The sequence below is a fragment of the Artemia sp. Qi Xiang Cuo genome, chromosome 13 (genome assembly GCF_049724085.1).
Source record: "Artemia sp. Qi Xiang Cuo chromosome 13, ASM4972408v1, whole genome shotgun sequence".
Classification (NCBI taxonomy): Eukaryota; Metazoa; Arthropoda; class Branchiopoda; order Anostraca; family Artemiidae; genus Artemia; species Artemia sp. Qi Xiang Cuo.
The window spans coordinates 46,524,239-46,541,422 of record NC_142806.1 but is presented as its reverse complement, the minus strand read 5'-3'; the positions used below and the strand labels follow the sequence as shown (position 1 = coordinate 46,541,422).

The 17,184-nt window shown below is 37.3% G+C and overlaps 1 protein-coding gene and 1 long non-coding RNA gene across 4 annotated transcripts in view; one reads left to right on the top strand and one right to left on the bottom strand.

The window, feature by feature from the left end:
- Nucleotides 1-17,184, top strand: part of LOC148945337 (uncharacterized) — a 316,745-nt gene that overhangs the window by 69,097 nt on the left and 230,464 nt on the right. The gene's annotated exons all lie outside the window — the stretch shown is intronic.
- Nucleotides 377-799, bottom strand: LOC148945340 (uncharacterized). Its single transcript, XM_089099012.1, has one exon. It carries the CDS (start codon nucleotides 797-799, stop codon nucleotides 377-379), a length of 423 nt encoding a protein of 140 aa, XP_088955138.1.

Below are 17,184 nucleotides of genomic sequence, written 5' to 3'. Positions count from 1 at the left end.
AGTTACCCCTAGAAGTTTTATTTTTTGTGTCATAAGTTCACTTGGATAATAGACGTAAATGAGGGGGTTGTTTAGAAAATTAATTGTTAGGATTGTAGATTTCAATGGGTTTACATGCTTTTTATTTTTGAGGGCATCCGTTGCAACATCTTCAAGGATTTCTAGTGGACTACTTTTTAAATTTTTCCTGGCGACCTCTAGCAGTCAAATCATCCACAAATTTCCATCGTAAGGGGATATCTTCTGCCAAATTGTTTACCATAACGCTGAATATGATGGGTCCAGTTATACTAGCTTGTGGTATTCCGTTACAGACTGGTAGAGGTTCTGAATAAGTATTCATGTATTTGACCACTTGAGATCGTTGGCTTAAAAATTATGAGATAATTTTTACCAGAGAAGGGTCGATTTGGAATTCGTGGGAAAACTTATCAACTAAAACATTATGGTCAACACAATTATAAGCTTTTTCTAGGTCATCTGAGATGAGATTAGCCCAGGTATTGGGTATCTCTAGGTTTTTCAGTATTGTGTCATACATATGTACTAGATAGTGGGACATTGAAACTTTTGGGATGTTTCCAAATTGTCGGACTTCAATACGTTCTGCAATTGAGACCCTGAGCCAGTCAGATAAAAATGGTTCGTACAGCTTTGAAAAAAGTGGTGTTAATGTTATTGGTCTAGCTTTGTCAAAATCAACCACGGCACCTTTTTTTGGAACTGGAGTTATATAACCCTGTTTCCAAAGAACCAGGAATTCGCCTGTATTCGTGATCTTGTTGAAAATATCTACCATTGGCTCTGAGATTTTATCGGAGAAAGCTTTTACGAGTGCGATCGGAATATCCACGGGGCAGATACTGGTTCTTTTTATTTTTTGGATTTTATTTGTAATCTCAGGTTTTGTGGTTAGGCTATTTGAAAACTATCTTGAGCTATAGGAAAAAATTATATTTAGACTAAATGTAGTTAATATCGTGAAGACTAACTAAGGTGATAGTTTAAGTCACTCACAATTTTTACACGAGGCTCATTTAGGCCAAACTTTAGTTGTATAGGTTTTTTTCCACAAATAAATTATATTTACCCATATCAGTTTTTTGGATTGGTACTGCGTAAGTGATTTATTTTGTTCTTGTAAAAGTTTGATGCAGCCTAAGAAGCTGCTTCTATATACTTTTCCTTAATCTATTGGCATCTAGAATTTTTCTTTCTTTAAGGAAGTTAATTTTTTTCAGAATAATTTTATTAAAGTTATCTTTGAAGAACGATTTATCAATGGAACACTTTTTGGTCTTTTTTACTGGAAAAGATCCACTCCTGTGTTTAGTTAGGAGTCTTTGGAGTTATAACACTTTGTCAGTAACATCTCTGTCTTAATAATTTTACTCCAATTTTCGCTTGCTATCCAATTTCCGAATTCCAATAAGCCTTTATCTGTTACTGGTCTGGAGCAAATTTCGGTAACCTTATAATTGTGTTTGGCCTCGAAAATCTGGGATAATTTTAATTGAATAATGGTAGCTACGGCCGAGTGCAAGAAGCAGAGTTGGTTTTTTATAGTATTGTTTTATTTCAGTGTAAATAACATTTAATTGGATGCCTCCCTTTGTCTTTGCGAAATCTACCATTTCCTTGAGATTAAAGTTACGGTAAGCTGAGTCTAAAGATAAATTATTTTTATTTCCTAATAAAAAGATTCCGGCGTAAGGATATTTTAGTTGATTTTGATCAATAGTGCCATTTATTTTTTCTATGAAATTCTGTTTTGATTGTAGGTTTTGATTGGGAGCATAATAATATTTAATGGACGGGGCAAAACCTTCGGTCTAATACATAAAGTATTAAGATAAGATAAGATTTATTGCTGAAAAATGGCTATCACAAGCCCAAAAGGGCCGAATTCGCACTTTAGCGTCAAATACAGCGAAGAAAGAACAACAAAAACAAACAATCAAACAACAACAGAAAATTATAAAAGGGTCAATGTCAAATACGTAAAAACGTTAAAAACAAATTACAAAGTAAACTAATAAAATTAGAAGGCCAATTTCAAGTCAGAAAAAATGCCCCCCAAAAAAAACAAAAAAAAAAAACTCGTAAAATTAACAAGAGGATAAAGTAGAATTAAAACAAAAACATAAGTTAGTTGGTGACTAACAAACATAAATATAAAACCTCCAAATTTGCAAAATGGGCATTAAAATTAATAACTATGAGGTAAAGAGTGAGTGAGGGGAGGGGAGGCAGCGGAGATTCACTGATTGAAAATGTCAACTATGTAAGGGATAAAGTTTCTTCTATAGCTTTCAGTGCAAACTCTGAGGGGGGCAAGCAGGGGGATTGTTGGGGAAAACGCCCGTGAGAAGTAGGGGTGGAGGGATGTAGAGGACTCAGAGAAAAGGGGAGGTGCTTTTGGCTTTTGAAGAGCACTGTTTGCAAAATTCAAGGTCGTTTTTGTTTTTCTTTTTTAAAGAAAGACAAGATTAGTTCTACTAAGCAGGGAAATACAAGTTACTTTACCCTCATTGAAGATAATTCTTAGGCACCTTTTTGTACTGCTTCTATTCTGTCCGACAATTCAATGGAAATCCCAGGATGCCAAACAGGACAGGCGTACTCAAGGGTTGGGCGTACAAATGACAGGAAAATCCTCAAACAGTGCGATTTAGGGCATTTAAATTTTTTAGGGAGTTTAAGGAGGGAAAATGCGGCATTTGCACGTTTCAATATGTCATTAATATGACAGTCCCATTTTAAGTCACTGGAGATGGTAACACCCAGCAATTTCATAGTGATAACGGGCATTTTAGAGGGGATTGCACAGGAGACAGAAGGAGGAGTTCTAGAGAAATTAGTAGTAAGAACAGTTTGACTTAAAGCGTTGACTTTCATGTCAACAGTGAGAGCTTTGGCTGATATCGATTCCAAGATGTACATTGGGTTGCTTTTGGAATTTTTGGAACATGTCTCTAAGACAGTTGGATCATCAACGAATTTCCATCTATCCGGGAAATAAACACCAAGGTTGTTCATCATTGTAAGAAATAAAATTGGACCTAAGAGGGTTCCTTGAGGCACACCATTATAAATTGGGAGGGGATCAGAATATACATTCAGGTATTTCACGACTTGCGTTCTGTTAGAGAGGAAAGACGCAATTATTCTAATTAAATAAGGGTCAACTTCAAAGTCATTAGATAGCTTTTCTAATAGTATATTGTGGTTGATTAAATCAAAAGCTTTTTGCAAGTCAACAGCGATAACATTGAGCCAGGTATTGTGTTTTTCGAGTGTGTTGCGTATTGTGTCCATAAGGTGAACAAGATAGTGGGTAGTAGATGTAGAGCATAGGTTTCCGAATGGTCTTTGGTCAACATTTGGGATTATTTTTACTTTCAACCACTCAGCTAAAAAGCTTTCATATAACTTTGAAAAAACTGGAGTAAGAGTAATGGGACGGACACCATTAAAATCTTTATTATTACCTTTCTTTTTTACGGGAGTAATAAAACCTAATTTCCAACAATTTGGAAATTTACCAGTAGAGGTAATTTCATTAAAAAGTAAGGACAAAGGCTCTGAGAGATTGTCGGCAAAGGCTTTAATTAGTACAATCGGAATGTCTAATGGACATGTACTGCACTTTTTAAATGTTCTTAATTTTTGCCTCCACATCCGAGGGCGAAATAACGGGAAAATTGAGAGAGCACAAATCATAAGGAGTGTCAAAAGAAAGGGGAGGGAGGTTCTGAACTATGGAAGAAAGAAACCTGTTCAAATCATTGGCTGTAACTGAAGGGTCTTCTTGGAAATGGAAATCTATATTATTATGTGTTTTCCAACGAATTTTCTTTATTCTATTATACCATTGTTTTGGCTTTGTAGAAAATAAATCATGGACTTTACAATTGTAATATGAAGAAGTAGAATTGCATATTTCTTTTTTTAAATTTTTACGCAGTGAGTTCGCTTCGGATGTTTTACCACTCTTTAGTAGATTCAATTTAATTCTAATTAGTTTTTTAATTTGGCTAGTAATGTATGGTATGTCATTAGAACATGTTTTTACTTTTTTCACAGGGAAGGAATTTATGTATTTTGTTTTAATCAGATTTTGGAATTCGGAGACTTTAAAATTAATGTCATTTATTCCTTTGAGGGCAAGCCAGTTTTCATTGGTAATCCAAGATCCAAATGTGTAAAGGCCCTCGTTGGAAATTGGGCAATAAGAGAACTCAGTAACAGAAGAAGTATGATTAAAGCTATTGAGAGGCTTCGTTAATGAACACAAATGGTAACTTCCTCCTAACGGGGGCAAAGGGACAGGAGGGGTGAATAAAGCCTGCATATTGGTGCAAATCAAGGGTTGAAATTCCTTTTGTTGTTGGTATTTTTACTATTTGTTTTAAGCTTAGGGAACTACAAAGGGGATTTAACTTTAGATCATTAGCATCACCTACTAAGAAAATACCGGCGTTCGGGAATTTGCATAGGACGAAGTCAGCACTGCTATGCAGTTGTTGGTAGAATCGTTGTCTTTGTGCAGCGTTTTGATTTGGGGAATAATAAAAGCAGCAAAACACAATCAAATTAAAAGGGCGTGGTAAAACTTTGGGTCTTACACTTACCAACGATTTCATCGTAATCTGAAGGGTTGGGAGTATGAATTAATTTAGGAAAACGATAATTACTTACAAATAATAATATTTCACCTCCCTTTTTACCTAGGGGGTGGTCATGAGGACGAAATCTTATGAATTGGGAGTGGTTATTAATTTTCAGTAAGTGAAGGTTCTGTGCTTGGACCTCGTTACAGCAATTACATAAATTTTGTGTACTTGACAGAGGGCTTCTAGCTCGATCAATTTGTCGAAATTCAGGCTTTCAGCGTTCTTAACAAGCAACTTTGGGAAAGTAAAACGGTTACTAAAGAGGGTAATTTTTTGTTTGTTACTTGTGGGAGGCAATGGGGGGTGGGAGGACCGTGGATCTGGGAGAGGAGAGGCATCTTTTTTGGGATGAAGGCTGGGATTCGTTTGAGAAGCAGGATTAAAAGGCAGGGCTGGACCCGGCTTGAGAGAAAAGGAGGACAGCGGACAAATTATGGGGATATTATTAAGTAGGGATTTGGGGGGACATAAGTTAGAACTAAAACACAGGTTTACACTAGAGTCACGTAATTCGATGCTTCCATAACATATATTAGACCTCTTCTAATACTTTATGTATAGCTCACTCTTCAGAAGAGTGAGCCTCTTCTGAAGTTGAACAACCATCCCTTCCATAAAAAATAGACCTTTAACACCCATTAGGAATAACTTAAAACCCTTGACTCTATCTCTGGGGTTTTTTTCAGCCCCAAAAGCCTTGTTATATGATATTTAGTCTATTTTGAATAAAATGGCTATCTCAAAATTACTATTAGACGTATTTCGGGACAATACGAAAAGTGTGTAGGGTGGAGGGGGTAGCTGTCCTCTGATCACTTTGACTCTTAAAAAGAGCACTAGAGCGTCTGATTACCAATCCAATGAGCCCCCTCCGAAGTTTATATGACCACATTTTCTATACGAACCCCATACGTCCTCAGGGCATAATTTACAACCATTGCCCTCAGGGATGGGGAGATTTTTTAACCTCAACGTAATAATTTCCAGACCTTTCTGATGGGCTGAACAAAATGGCTCTATCAAAATTTGCCCTCTGATCACTTTCGACTAATAAAAAAGACACTAGTCTCTCAATTTCCAATCGAATGAGCCCTTTTTGAAGCTGCTACGACAAAAGTTTCTACAAAAACATTATATGCCCCAAGGGCATAACTGATGACCCTTGAGGGCTATAGGGGGAGAATTGTCATCCTCAAAGACATAATTTCCAGGCCTTTCAACTACGTTGAACAAAATGGCCATATCCAAATATTTATCAGAAATGTTTGGGGAAATGATGTGCGTGGGGGGGGGATTCTCCCTCCGATTAATTTCGACTATTAAAATGAGCAATAGCTATCTCAATTTCCAATAAAAGAGCCCTTTTTGAAGTTTTTACGACAACACTTTCTATAAAAACTTCATATACCCCCAGGGGATAACTTACAACCTTAGCCCTGAGGGCAGTGAGAGAATTGTCATACTCAAAAACATAATATCCGGACCCTTCAACTGCATTCAACAAAATGACCATTGATATCAAAATGTTGATCGGAAATGTTTGGGGAAATGATAGGCGTGGGGGGGCATTCGCCCTCTAATCACTTTCGATTATTAATAAGGGCACTAGCCCTCTCACTATACAATTGAATGAGCCCGATTTGAAATTTCTACGGCAAAGCTGGCCAAGACCTAATTTCCAGAACTTTAAACGACGTTGAAGAAAATGTCTATCTCAAAATTTTGATTGGATGTGTTAGGGGAAATGGGGACGTGAGAGGGGCGTTAGTTGCACTCCAATCCCTTTCGACTATTAAAAAGGTTCGAAAACTGGAATGTTTTATTTTAGTTATGCTGACTGTAACGTATTTTATTTAAATTATATTTAAAATAAACATGCCCAAAATAACCGTGAGTGGGGGCGGGAGGGGGGTTTAGTTGCCCTCCAATCACTTTCAACTATTAAAAAAGGCACTAGCCCTTTGAACTTCCAATCGAGTGAGGCCTTTTTCAAGGTTCTACGACAAAGCTTTCAATAAAAACCTTATATGTCCCCAGGGCATAACTTACAACCTTAGCCCTCAGGGCTCTGGGGGAGTGTCATCATCAAAGATCTAATTTCCATAAATTTCAACTACGTTGAACAAACTGACTATCTGGAAATTTTGATTGGATGTGTTTGGTAAAATGGTGGACTTGATAGGTGGGTTAGTTACCCTCCAATAATTTTCGACTGTTAAAAAGAGCACCAGCCCTCTTAATTTCTGTTTGAATAAGCTGATTTAGAAGTTTCTACGACAACGCTTTCGATTCAAACCTTAAATACCCCCAGGGCATAACTTATAACCTTTACCTTGAGGGCTCTGGGGGGTTTGTCATCCTCAAATACATAATTTCCAGAGCTTTGAACTACTTTGAACAAAATGGCTATCTCAAAACTTGGATTGGATGTGTTTGGGGAACTGGTGGGCATGAGAGGGGGGTTAATGACCCTCCAATCACTTTCGTCTATTAAAAAAGGCACTATCCCTTTTGATTTTCAATCGAATGAGCCCCTTTTGAAATCTCCACGACTGCACTATGTATACAAACCTCAGATGCCCCCAGGGCATAACTTACAACCTTTGCCCTGGGAACTGTGGGGGGTTTTTCATCCTCTAAACCATAATTTCCAGAACTTTTAAACTACGCTGAACAAAATGGCTTTCTCAAAACTTTGATTAAATGTGTTCGGGGAAATGGTAGGCGTGAGAGGGGGGTTATCCTTAAAGTCATCTTATGTCATCCTTAAAGACCTAATTTACAAAACTTTCCACTACGTTGAACAAAATGACTATCTAAAGATTTTGATTGGATGTGTTTGGGGAAAAGGTGGGCGTGTAAGGGGGGTTAGTTGCCCTCCAATCACTTTCGACTACTAAAAAGGGCACTAGCCCTTTGAATTTCCAATCGAATGAGCCCTTTTTCAAGTTTCGACGACAAAGCTTTCAATAAAATCTTATAGACCCCCAGGGTATAACTTATAATCTTTGCCCTGAGGGCTCTGAGGGGGTTATAATCCTCAAAGACCTAATTTCCAGAACTTTCAACTACGTTGAACAAAATGACTATCTCAAAATTTTGACCGGATGTGCTTGGATAAATGGTGGGCGTGAGAGGGGGGTTAATTGCCCTCCAATCACTTTCGACTATTAAAGAGGGCACTACCCATTTCAACTTCCGATCGATTGAGCCTTTTTTGAAGTTTCTACGACAAATCTTTCTATGAAAACCTTATATGCCCCTAGGGCATAACTTACAACCATAAATTTCTATCTGGAAATCAACTACATTGAACAAAATGACTATCTCAAAATTTTGATTGGATATGTTTGGGGAAATGGTGGGAATGGAAGGGGTGTTAGTTGCCTTCCAATCACTTTCAAGGATTTAAAAAGGACGATAGCCATTCCAATTTTCAATTAAAAGAACCCTTTTCGAAGGTTGTATGATAACTCCTGGGATACAGAGTGCCCTGGTCTAGAAAAAATAATAATAAACAATACATTGTGCCAATATCGTTCTTTACTTAGGCAGCGCTATTGCGCTGCCTATGATTGTCAGTTGAGTTTATTTTACGTTCCCTAAATATAGAGTCTCAAAGTGATAGAAAACCTCAGGCTTGTCTCATAAACTCATCTAAAAGGAAACTGCAGCTTTTGCACAGTGATACCAAAAAACGAAAGGTGTATTCATAAATAATATGAAATGGTCTAAATTTATCAACATGTTATGTAAAGAAAAAATCACATCAATAACACTCTGTCCAAAGTTCTAAAACAAGAAAACAGTTTTTTCCTTTTCAGATAAAGTGAACAATTATTAGCAATTTGCTTCTTTTTTCCTCTGAATTTGTATTCTTTTTTTGGTTCTCTTTTATTATTCCAAAGTTTACAGCTACAGTCCCTATTTGGTTGTTTTAATTTGTTTGTGCTTAAATTTTGAGCAAAGTTCAATTAAAGTTAAGCTGAAAAAAGCAAGATATACGTTTTTTGTCAATGCAATATTTTAAAAATTTCACTGTCACAAAAAAAGAAATAAAAATCCACTTACATAGAAATCCGATACCATCCTAAATTCACTTATCCTAAATTCACTTATCCGGTCAAGGGTACACAAGTAACTAAATCCTGTACATAAATCTCGATTTTACTGATGAGTTACCAGTGCTTTTATCAGAAAAAGTAAACCTACAAACGATGTGGTTTTTGGCTTACTTCCCGTCACAATTGACAGCCGAAAAATCAAGCGTTTTTAAATTTACTTACTGAAGAAAAAATGAAAACAAAAGACTATAAAACATACAATTATAGAACATAGAATATAAAAGAAAAGGGTCGAATTTGGAGACCAAATCTGTCTAATACAGTTAGAAGTAAAGAAAGCGCAGCAAAAGAAGAAAAATGAGATATTACTGTCGTTATACTTCCGTGTTAAAAATATTCTTTAATCCCATTGGTTAATTATTATGACGCAAAAAAGTCCGTTACATTATTCGGTGCTTACGTAATATAGCGACCACACTGTTTTCTTGATCTGTTGTAAAACTGATTTCTCTGTGTGCACTCGGAGATAATTAGCTTAGCCTGACTGAGATAAACTACTATGCATGTATATTTTGATTAGATATTTAATTCATAAAGTGGGTCAGGTTAGGTATTTAATATAAGGGTTTCTGGGCGGCCTCTTCTCCATAATTTTCTGTTGTATTTTTCATAATTTTGTTACTAAAGTATCATATTTTCATCATATATTGGTATATTCCATGTGACTAACCTAACTTCACTTCTTGAGTGTGGTCGCTATAATACGTAAGTACCATTATTCTTTAAGAGTTTGTCGGAAAAAAAGTAACCCCACCTTTTAAGTCATTGTCGTATTTACCCATTGTTTCTGTGTCAACTTTTGAGCCTTGAAAACGAACGCAGACCCACATTAGTTCTTTTATATGAAACTTTAAGAAAGTAAAAAGAGCAAAAGGTTAGGAGTCAATTTTTTTTTACAAATTAACTCTCTGTGTCACAGACCTTGAAAATTACTAAAAAAAAGAAGTAAGCATAGCATATACGTTAAAGTTTAAGTCCAATAAGTAAAATAATGAGATAATTTTTTTTTTTTTTAATCCGTATTTTCACTGAACGTTATCTGTATTTTCAGTGGTACATTACTGAAAACACACAAACTTCATGTAAATGTATTTTCTAAATTACTATTCGAACTTCATTATTTGCTTTTCAAGTATTTGAGGTTTAAGAAAGGGCCAACCATACTATAGTAAGAATGACAGGAGGAAGAGAGGTTGTTGCGCTAAAACGTAATAGAGTTTCTGGTTTTCAAATTTTAATTAAACTAGCAGCGAAGCCTGCGGACAGCAGATACAACAAATTAAAAAGCCGTAGAAATTGTTTTTCAATCGGCCCATATAAAACAGTCTAAAACCAATAGTCTAATATTAACAGTCTAATGATTTTCTCTCCGTAGAGTCAACTTTTAACCCCCCCCCCATGAAAAATAACAACTAATATTGGGTTTGAATCTACGACTTCGAGGTCGAGTCTTATGCTCTAACTGCCTCTACCATCTAACCCAACGGCGCTTCATATTTGATTTTACGCCTTTGCTCGATTAATACATCCAAATCAACGGGTTTCTATAAATAGGGTTTCCTACGGACACTGTCAACGATGTGTAGCAGACATTTAAGTTCTTGAACCATTACAGAAAGTTAAAAATTATACTTTAAAAAAAGCTAAATTTGTCTTTTAGAATTTGAGGCACCTTAGTTTCTTAATCTATACAGACTGTCACTGTCAGTCGCGGCATGATTCTAGTTTTAACAAGCCATAATATATGCGGTTTCCTACTAAATATATTTTGGAAGAATGAATGGAAGTGCCAAGAACGATTTTCTGAATGATTCTGATTCGAAAGAGGCATACACTGTCCATATTGATGGGGTTTGGTAGTTCTATCCGCCAAAACCCCTCCCCCACCCCTAGGGCTGTTAAATGTATGCACCCAGGATTTCCAACATGATCGATATCGGTCCCCAGGGTCGACACAAACGAAAACTGATTTGGGGGGGGGGGGATCGACAAGGTCCAAAAACCAACTCCTATTAATTAACACTATTTTCTATGCGAAACCCTTAAGATAAATTGTGCTATGTGTACCAACTTGTTACAAGAGTGACTAATATTTTAGTGGGAAGTATAATTGTTATATTTAAAAAAAAAAAAACTCCACAATTTGATAAGCGTGTGCAAATTCGTACAAGATGAAAAAATCAGCAAGTCAATAAACATGGACAGGTTCGTTTAAGATAACGAGCTAGTCCGTACAAGTCTTTCAGGCATGTTTTGGCGTTCGATATTTTAAAGATGAAAATATGTGCCAGAACTGCCAAGAAATTTCAGGCCGTTGAACTTTTTTCTTTACCGATAAAGCTACTCCTTGAAAGAACATGGTTTCTGTTGCAACTAATGGCGCACCATCTATAGATGGTCGTCATTGTTGTCTTATCAAACAGTTCGTGGTAACGAACTGTTTGATAACAGTACCCTCCACAACGCTGTCCCCTCCTCAAGACCTTCCTCTTTACGCTAAAGTTTGACTCTGTCTCAGAACTTCATTTTTTGAAACAATAAAAACTTTAGCATAAAAAGCGAGGCGTTGAGGAGGGGACAACCCCTTTCATATATGGAAAAATTTCTGTTCGTTTCAAGTATTAATGTCGCTTCTTACTTTCAGTTAAAAAAAACTTGTTTTTTAAATTTAATTTTCAGACAGGATTTGAGTCCTAGATTGCACCCGCCTTTACCAAGTTACAAATGCTCTCAAAAACGTGAAATGCAATTCTTTGAACTCTTGGGTATTTGATAAGCTATGTGAGGAAAATGACGAATTCTTTACTCGGGTACTTCTGCTCACAGGTTTTCTGCGGGTTCCGGTGATTTTCCCCCGAGAAATCCGCACCCCGAGAAAATTCCCCCCCCGGAAATTTTCCCCGTAGGAGATTCCCCCCCGGTGACCTCCCCTAGGAGATGCCCCCATCTGAAAATTACCCCCTCCCCCTTCTCGGAAATAATCGCCCCCGGAGACTACCCTTGCCTCAGATTTATTTGCATCGAATGTCACCCATGGCTCGAAAACTGTTGCCAAATTCTTCTCTTTCTCGGCGGCCTACAATATAAGAGCGAGTGGAGTACACTTTTTAATTGTCAAGTAAATAAGTGGTTCTACACGGTAATACATACACGGTTAAAACGCTACACTTTAAAACTAATATTTCTTGCAGTAAGCCTCAGGTACTCCAGCGTCCCGAAATTCCCGTAGTTTTCCATCTGTCGTAGAAATCTGGCATTTAAATCCACATACTTTTTCTTAATTGGTTCACTGGATTGTCCCGCATTTGTTTGAATCACAACCGCCCTGTTAAGTGCTTGTTCGCGCTTGAGGATGTCCAAGAACTTCCAAATGCTAGCGTGATGACCGAAACTGAAGACTGCAACCTTCTATGATAACACTCAACATTGTTGTTTGTCCTGGGGAGTTCATCTTTCGCTCTCTCGAACACATTCCGCTCTGCCAGACACGGGGAGGAAATTTGCAAAGTGCTCTCCTACTTCCACCCATTCAACCGATGTAGTTGACAATGAGCCCAAACATATTGTCAGTAAGTTTTGCTATGACAGCTTTGCATTCAGAATATACTTCGGAAATGAGCCCGAATGCAAGAGCAGCTAGCATATGAACGGAGACTGCAAATTCATCACCGTCTCTATTCATTTCAGTGGCTGGAAAGCCTTTCCTGAAGGAATTCTGCACGCCCAACTCGAAATCAGACAATACAGATGTTGGACCTCCATTCGTCAAATGAGACTTTAGTTTGGTAAGAACTTTCGTATACCTGTCCTCTGACTTGTTAGGCAGCAACGCGTAAACGCATGGAATCACCCGATCCTCGTACAGGCAGTGCACAACGTAAAGCTGGTAGAACAACTCGGGCACGATCTTTAACGTTCCGTCGACGAACCAGTGAGAAGACGAATCTAAGAGCTGAACTGATGCGTCCGTACCAAACATTAGGATTCTGTTTGAATCTCCATGACCGCTCTCGTAAATTAGCACGGACCTTGTGGAGCTAGGAGGGTCGGAATCTCCTACGGGGGGAAATTTCCAGGGGGGAATCTCCTACGAGGGGAAATTTCCGGGGGAAATCTCCTACGGGAGGAAATTTCCGGGGAAAATCTCCTACGGGGGGAAATTTCCGGGGGGAAATCTCCTACGGGGGGAAATTTCCGGGGGAAATTTCCGGGGGACGACGAATCTAAGAGCTGAACTGATGCGTCCGTACCAAACATTAGGATTCTGTTTGAATCTCCATGACCGCTGTCGTAAATTAGCACGGACCTTGTGGAGCTAGGAGGGTCGGAATCTCCTACGGGGGGAAATTTCCAGGGGGGGAATCTCCTACGGGGGGAAATTTCCGGGGGAAAATCTCCTACGGAGGAAAATTTCCGGGGGGGGGAATCTACCGGGGGGAATCTCCGGGGGGGGGGAATCTCCTAGACCCGTTTTCTGGCTATCAAGAGCTTCCTGCTTAGCAAGATTTTCAGCACATTTTGAATCTGTACTAGAGTTTTAGCAAGAAACAGATCCAAACTTGAAAGAAAATCTTAAAACTTGTAAAACAGAATATTTATTAATTAACTGACATCTTTGGCGTGGTTAATAATTTTTGCACCCGCCGGGTGACGATCTTAGCTTGATTAAAACAAAATCAATAATATCAACATTTGTGGGAAAACTTATCCTTATAAACAATATTTAAGAAGAAAAGAATATTCACAGTTTCCGCATTTAATAAAATTACCAGAAATGCTTCAAGACGAGCTTATTTCATCATGTCACTCACTAGGACGCATAGCGCAAGTAAAAAGGGTTTTGAGGATCTCTTAAATTTACAAATCCTTCAACAGGTAATAAATCCGCACAATATCACAGCCAAGAAAGAAGCCATTTTGATAGTACAAGAAGAGTAGATCACCCTTAGCATAGACAAGGACGCGGATATTTAAGGCTGCAGATCATCAAAATTTGAGTCAGATTTTAACAGATAATTAGAAAGATATCAGCCTCATCCATCACACTGAATTTTTTATTTGTTATCTTTACTTTACTATTTCAATGGTTTTTTTTAATAATTACCCCTTATGTATTTTGCATAATTAGTGTCAATAATAATTAATTACACTCGATATTTACTGAATTTTATGTTCATTTATTTTGTTAAGCTTTTATGAGAAAATTATGCCAAGTTTATTCACTTAATCAACCGCAAAGCTCTTCAATTGGTAAGTTTTTTTTAGTCAATAAAAAAAACTAGAGACAGGATTTTTAAATTAATTTCGCAATGGAGGTCTGAAGTATCAGTTCATTTTTGGAAAGGGGTCCCTTGTCTAAAACAGTTTGGGAATTCTCGGTATACGCTATCAATCTTAACGTGAATCTCAATTCAACAAGGTGTAGCATATCCACCTTCCATCTTAGCATATTTAGGAAGAGTGAATATGTTAAGAAACGTTCCCTAAACGATCCAGTAGTGGCCTCCTATTTCTGTCCTGGCGTTATTCGGATTTTAACGTGGCAAAACATGTCCTCTTTTCAACTAAATGTATCAACGGTGGTTCAGTTACACATGCTACGCGAATAATCTGGCTTCCTTTGCCCCAGATTAGTGCAAATAATGCATTCGGGGGCTATTTTTCGCAGCGGGAGATCTCTGGGGGGATTTTCCGGAGAGGGTAGACGCCTAGACCATCTGGACCCCCTTTCCTCCCTAATCAGTACCTGAAAGTTTCAACTTCTGCCAAGAAGCATTTCCCAAGATATTGCAGATGATATTTTGGGATGCCTTATGTGTTTTTATATTTATCTCTTCCCCTCCCTGAGTGAATATCAATACGACTCCCCCCTCCCCACCTTAAACACACTCTGAAAGTTACAACTCGACCCCCAGAGCCATTCCCAGATATGGAAGAGTATAGTTTCCACACTTCGATAACTTTTGAAACACTCTGTTGCAAACCCTTTTCTGCCACTAATGCAGCGTTCAATTATAAAGGGGGTTAGGATTAGAGGGTTGGGTGATTTGCTGAATTTGACTATAATAAATTAACCACCAGGTAAAAGAAACCTTTAGTATTTTTTGTGTGTTTTGTCAGGTTACACTAGATTGAAATTATACACTAAAATGTAGGCTATTTTAGTGTAGAGCTTTTAAAACTGGTGTCTAAATATTACTAACGGTACTTGTGTATTATATGCCACTCACTCAAATTTATGCTGAGTAAAACTTGAGAACAAACCGGTTTCTTCGTTAGTCTCTTTCAGTTTAGCGTGAGATAAGATAAAGACAAGTGAAAGAATTAATTGGATACATTTAATTTGGGGTATTTATTTGCACATTAGGGGTTATGGGGAGAGGGTGAAGGTAAAGTATTTGGACAGTTTGAAGTCAGAAAACAATTTTTACTTCATAATATGCAGAATAATTGTACCTAACACATTTTGCATGAAGATCCACTATACTTTACCACTAATGTGCAAACATATAGCCCCAAATTTGTTTCTTAAGTATCGAAGAAACTAACAAAGAAACTGGTTTGTTCTCGAGTTTTACACAGCATAAACTTGCGTGAGTGGCGTATAATACACAGGTACCTTACTAACTATTCAACTACTTGTTTTTTTTTTAGTTTCGGGCTATTAATATTTAATTTAAGGGATTTTTTATGAGGATAAAAAAACTACGAGACAATCAGATGTTCTGAGACTAAAGTGGGTTAAAATGATCAAGATTGATGAGGTTTTACTCCAACTTAAATTATTTCAAAGTTGAGTTAAGAAGTTAAATATTATAGAATAATTGGTACTTATTTATTATACGAGAAGCATTCGAGGAGTGAAGTTTGATTAATGCTTATAAAATAAAACAAAATATGATGAAAATATAATACTTTATTAGCGAGATTGTGAAAACTACAATTTCAATTGTGAAAACTACTACTAACGTCGCGTTGAAATAAGTTCTAGTTTGACACTTCCAAAGATGTTGCTTCTCGTAAGAACACAAAGTCATGGTGTGTCCATGTCATGTCTTGCCTGTCGGTCCTTGGCAAATCCCAAATATTAATTTGAACATCCATGGTGAAACACTATAGTCTATCACTATACCTTGAAAACTAACCGGTTTTCAAGTCATGGTGTCTTCGTTGACGTACTATTTTTATTTTGGGCAACAACCCTTTATCCTGTAAAAATATAATTGCCTGTCGGTCCTTGGCAAATCCCAAATCTTAATTTGAACATCCATGGCGAGACACTATATTCTATCACTATACCTTGCAAAGTAACCGGTTTTCAAGTCATGGTGTCTTCATTGACGTACTATTTTGATTTCGGGCAACAACCGCATATCCTGGAAAAATATAAGTGCCTGTCGGTCCTTGGCAAATCCCAACTCTTAATTTGAACATTCATGGTGAGACTCTATATTCTATCACAATACCTTGTAAACTAACCGGTTATCAAGTCATGGTGTCTTCACTGACGTACTATTTTGATTTTGGGCAACAACCCCTTATCCTGGAAAAATATAATTGCCTGTCGGTCCTTGGCAAATCCCAAATCTTAATTTGAACATCCATGGTGAGACTCTATATTCTATCACTATACCTTGCAAACTAACCGGTTATCAAGTCATGGTGTCTTCACTGACGTACTATTTTGATTTTGGGCAACAACCCCTTATCCTGGAAAAATATAATTGCCTGTCGGTCCTTGGCAAATCCCAACTCTTAATTTGAACATCCATGGTGAGACACAATATTCTATCACTATACCTTGCAAACTAACCAATTTTCAAGTCATGGTGTCTTCATTGACGTAATATTTTGATTTTGGGCAACAACCGCTTATCCTGGAAAAATATAATTGCCTGTCGGTCCTTGGCAAATCCCAAATCTTAATTTGAACATTCATGGCGAGACACTATATTCTATCACTATACATTGCAAACTAACCGGTTTTCAAGTCATGGTGTCTTCATTGACGTACTATTTTGATTTTGGGCAACAACCCCTTATCCTGGAAAAATACATATGCCTTTCGGTCCTTGGCAAATCCCAAATCTTAATTTGAACATCCATGGCGAGACACTATATTCTACCAACTATACATTGCAAAGTAACCGGTTATTGTCCTATATAGATCTTCGCGATTCAAATTCTCGAATGTTTCTCGTATAATACATAAGTATCGAATAATTTTTCTAGTTCCATTTTGAAAATCTTCATCCATAGGTTATTAAAAAGATAGGACTACATATTTAGATAAATCCAAGGGCGGATCCAGGATTTTTTTCGGGGGGGGGGGTTACTAATTTTTGACTCAGTCTTTGACTAATTTTACTGATTTTTATCTAGGT

Bases quoted from the DNA above. Each gene is read 5' to 3' on its own strand.
- LOC148945340 (XM_089099012.1), bottom strand. From the start codon at position 799: ATGGTAGATATTTTCAACAAGATCACGAATACAGGCGAATTCCTGGTT.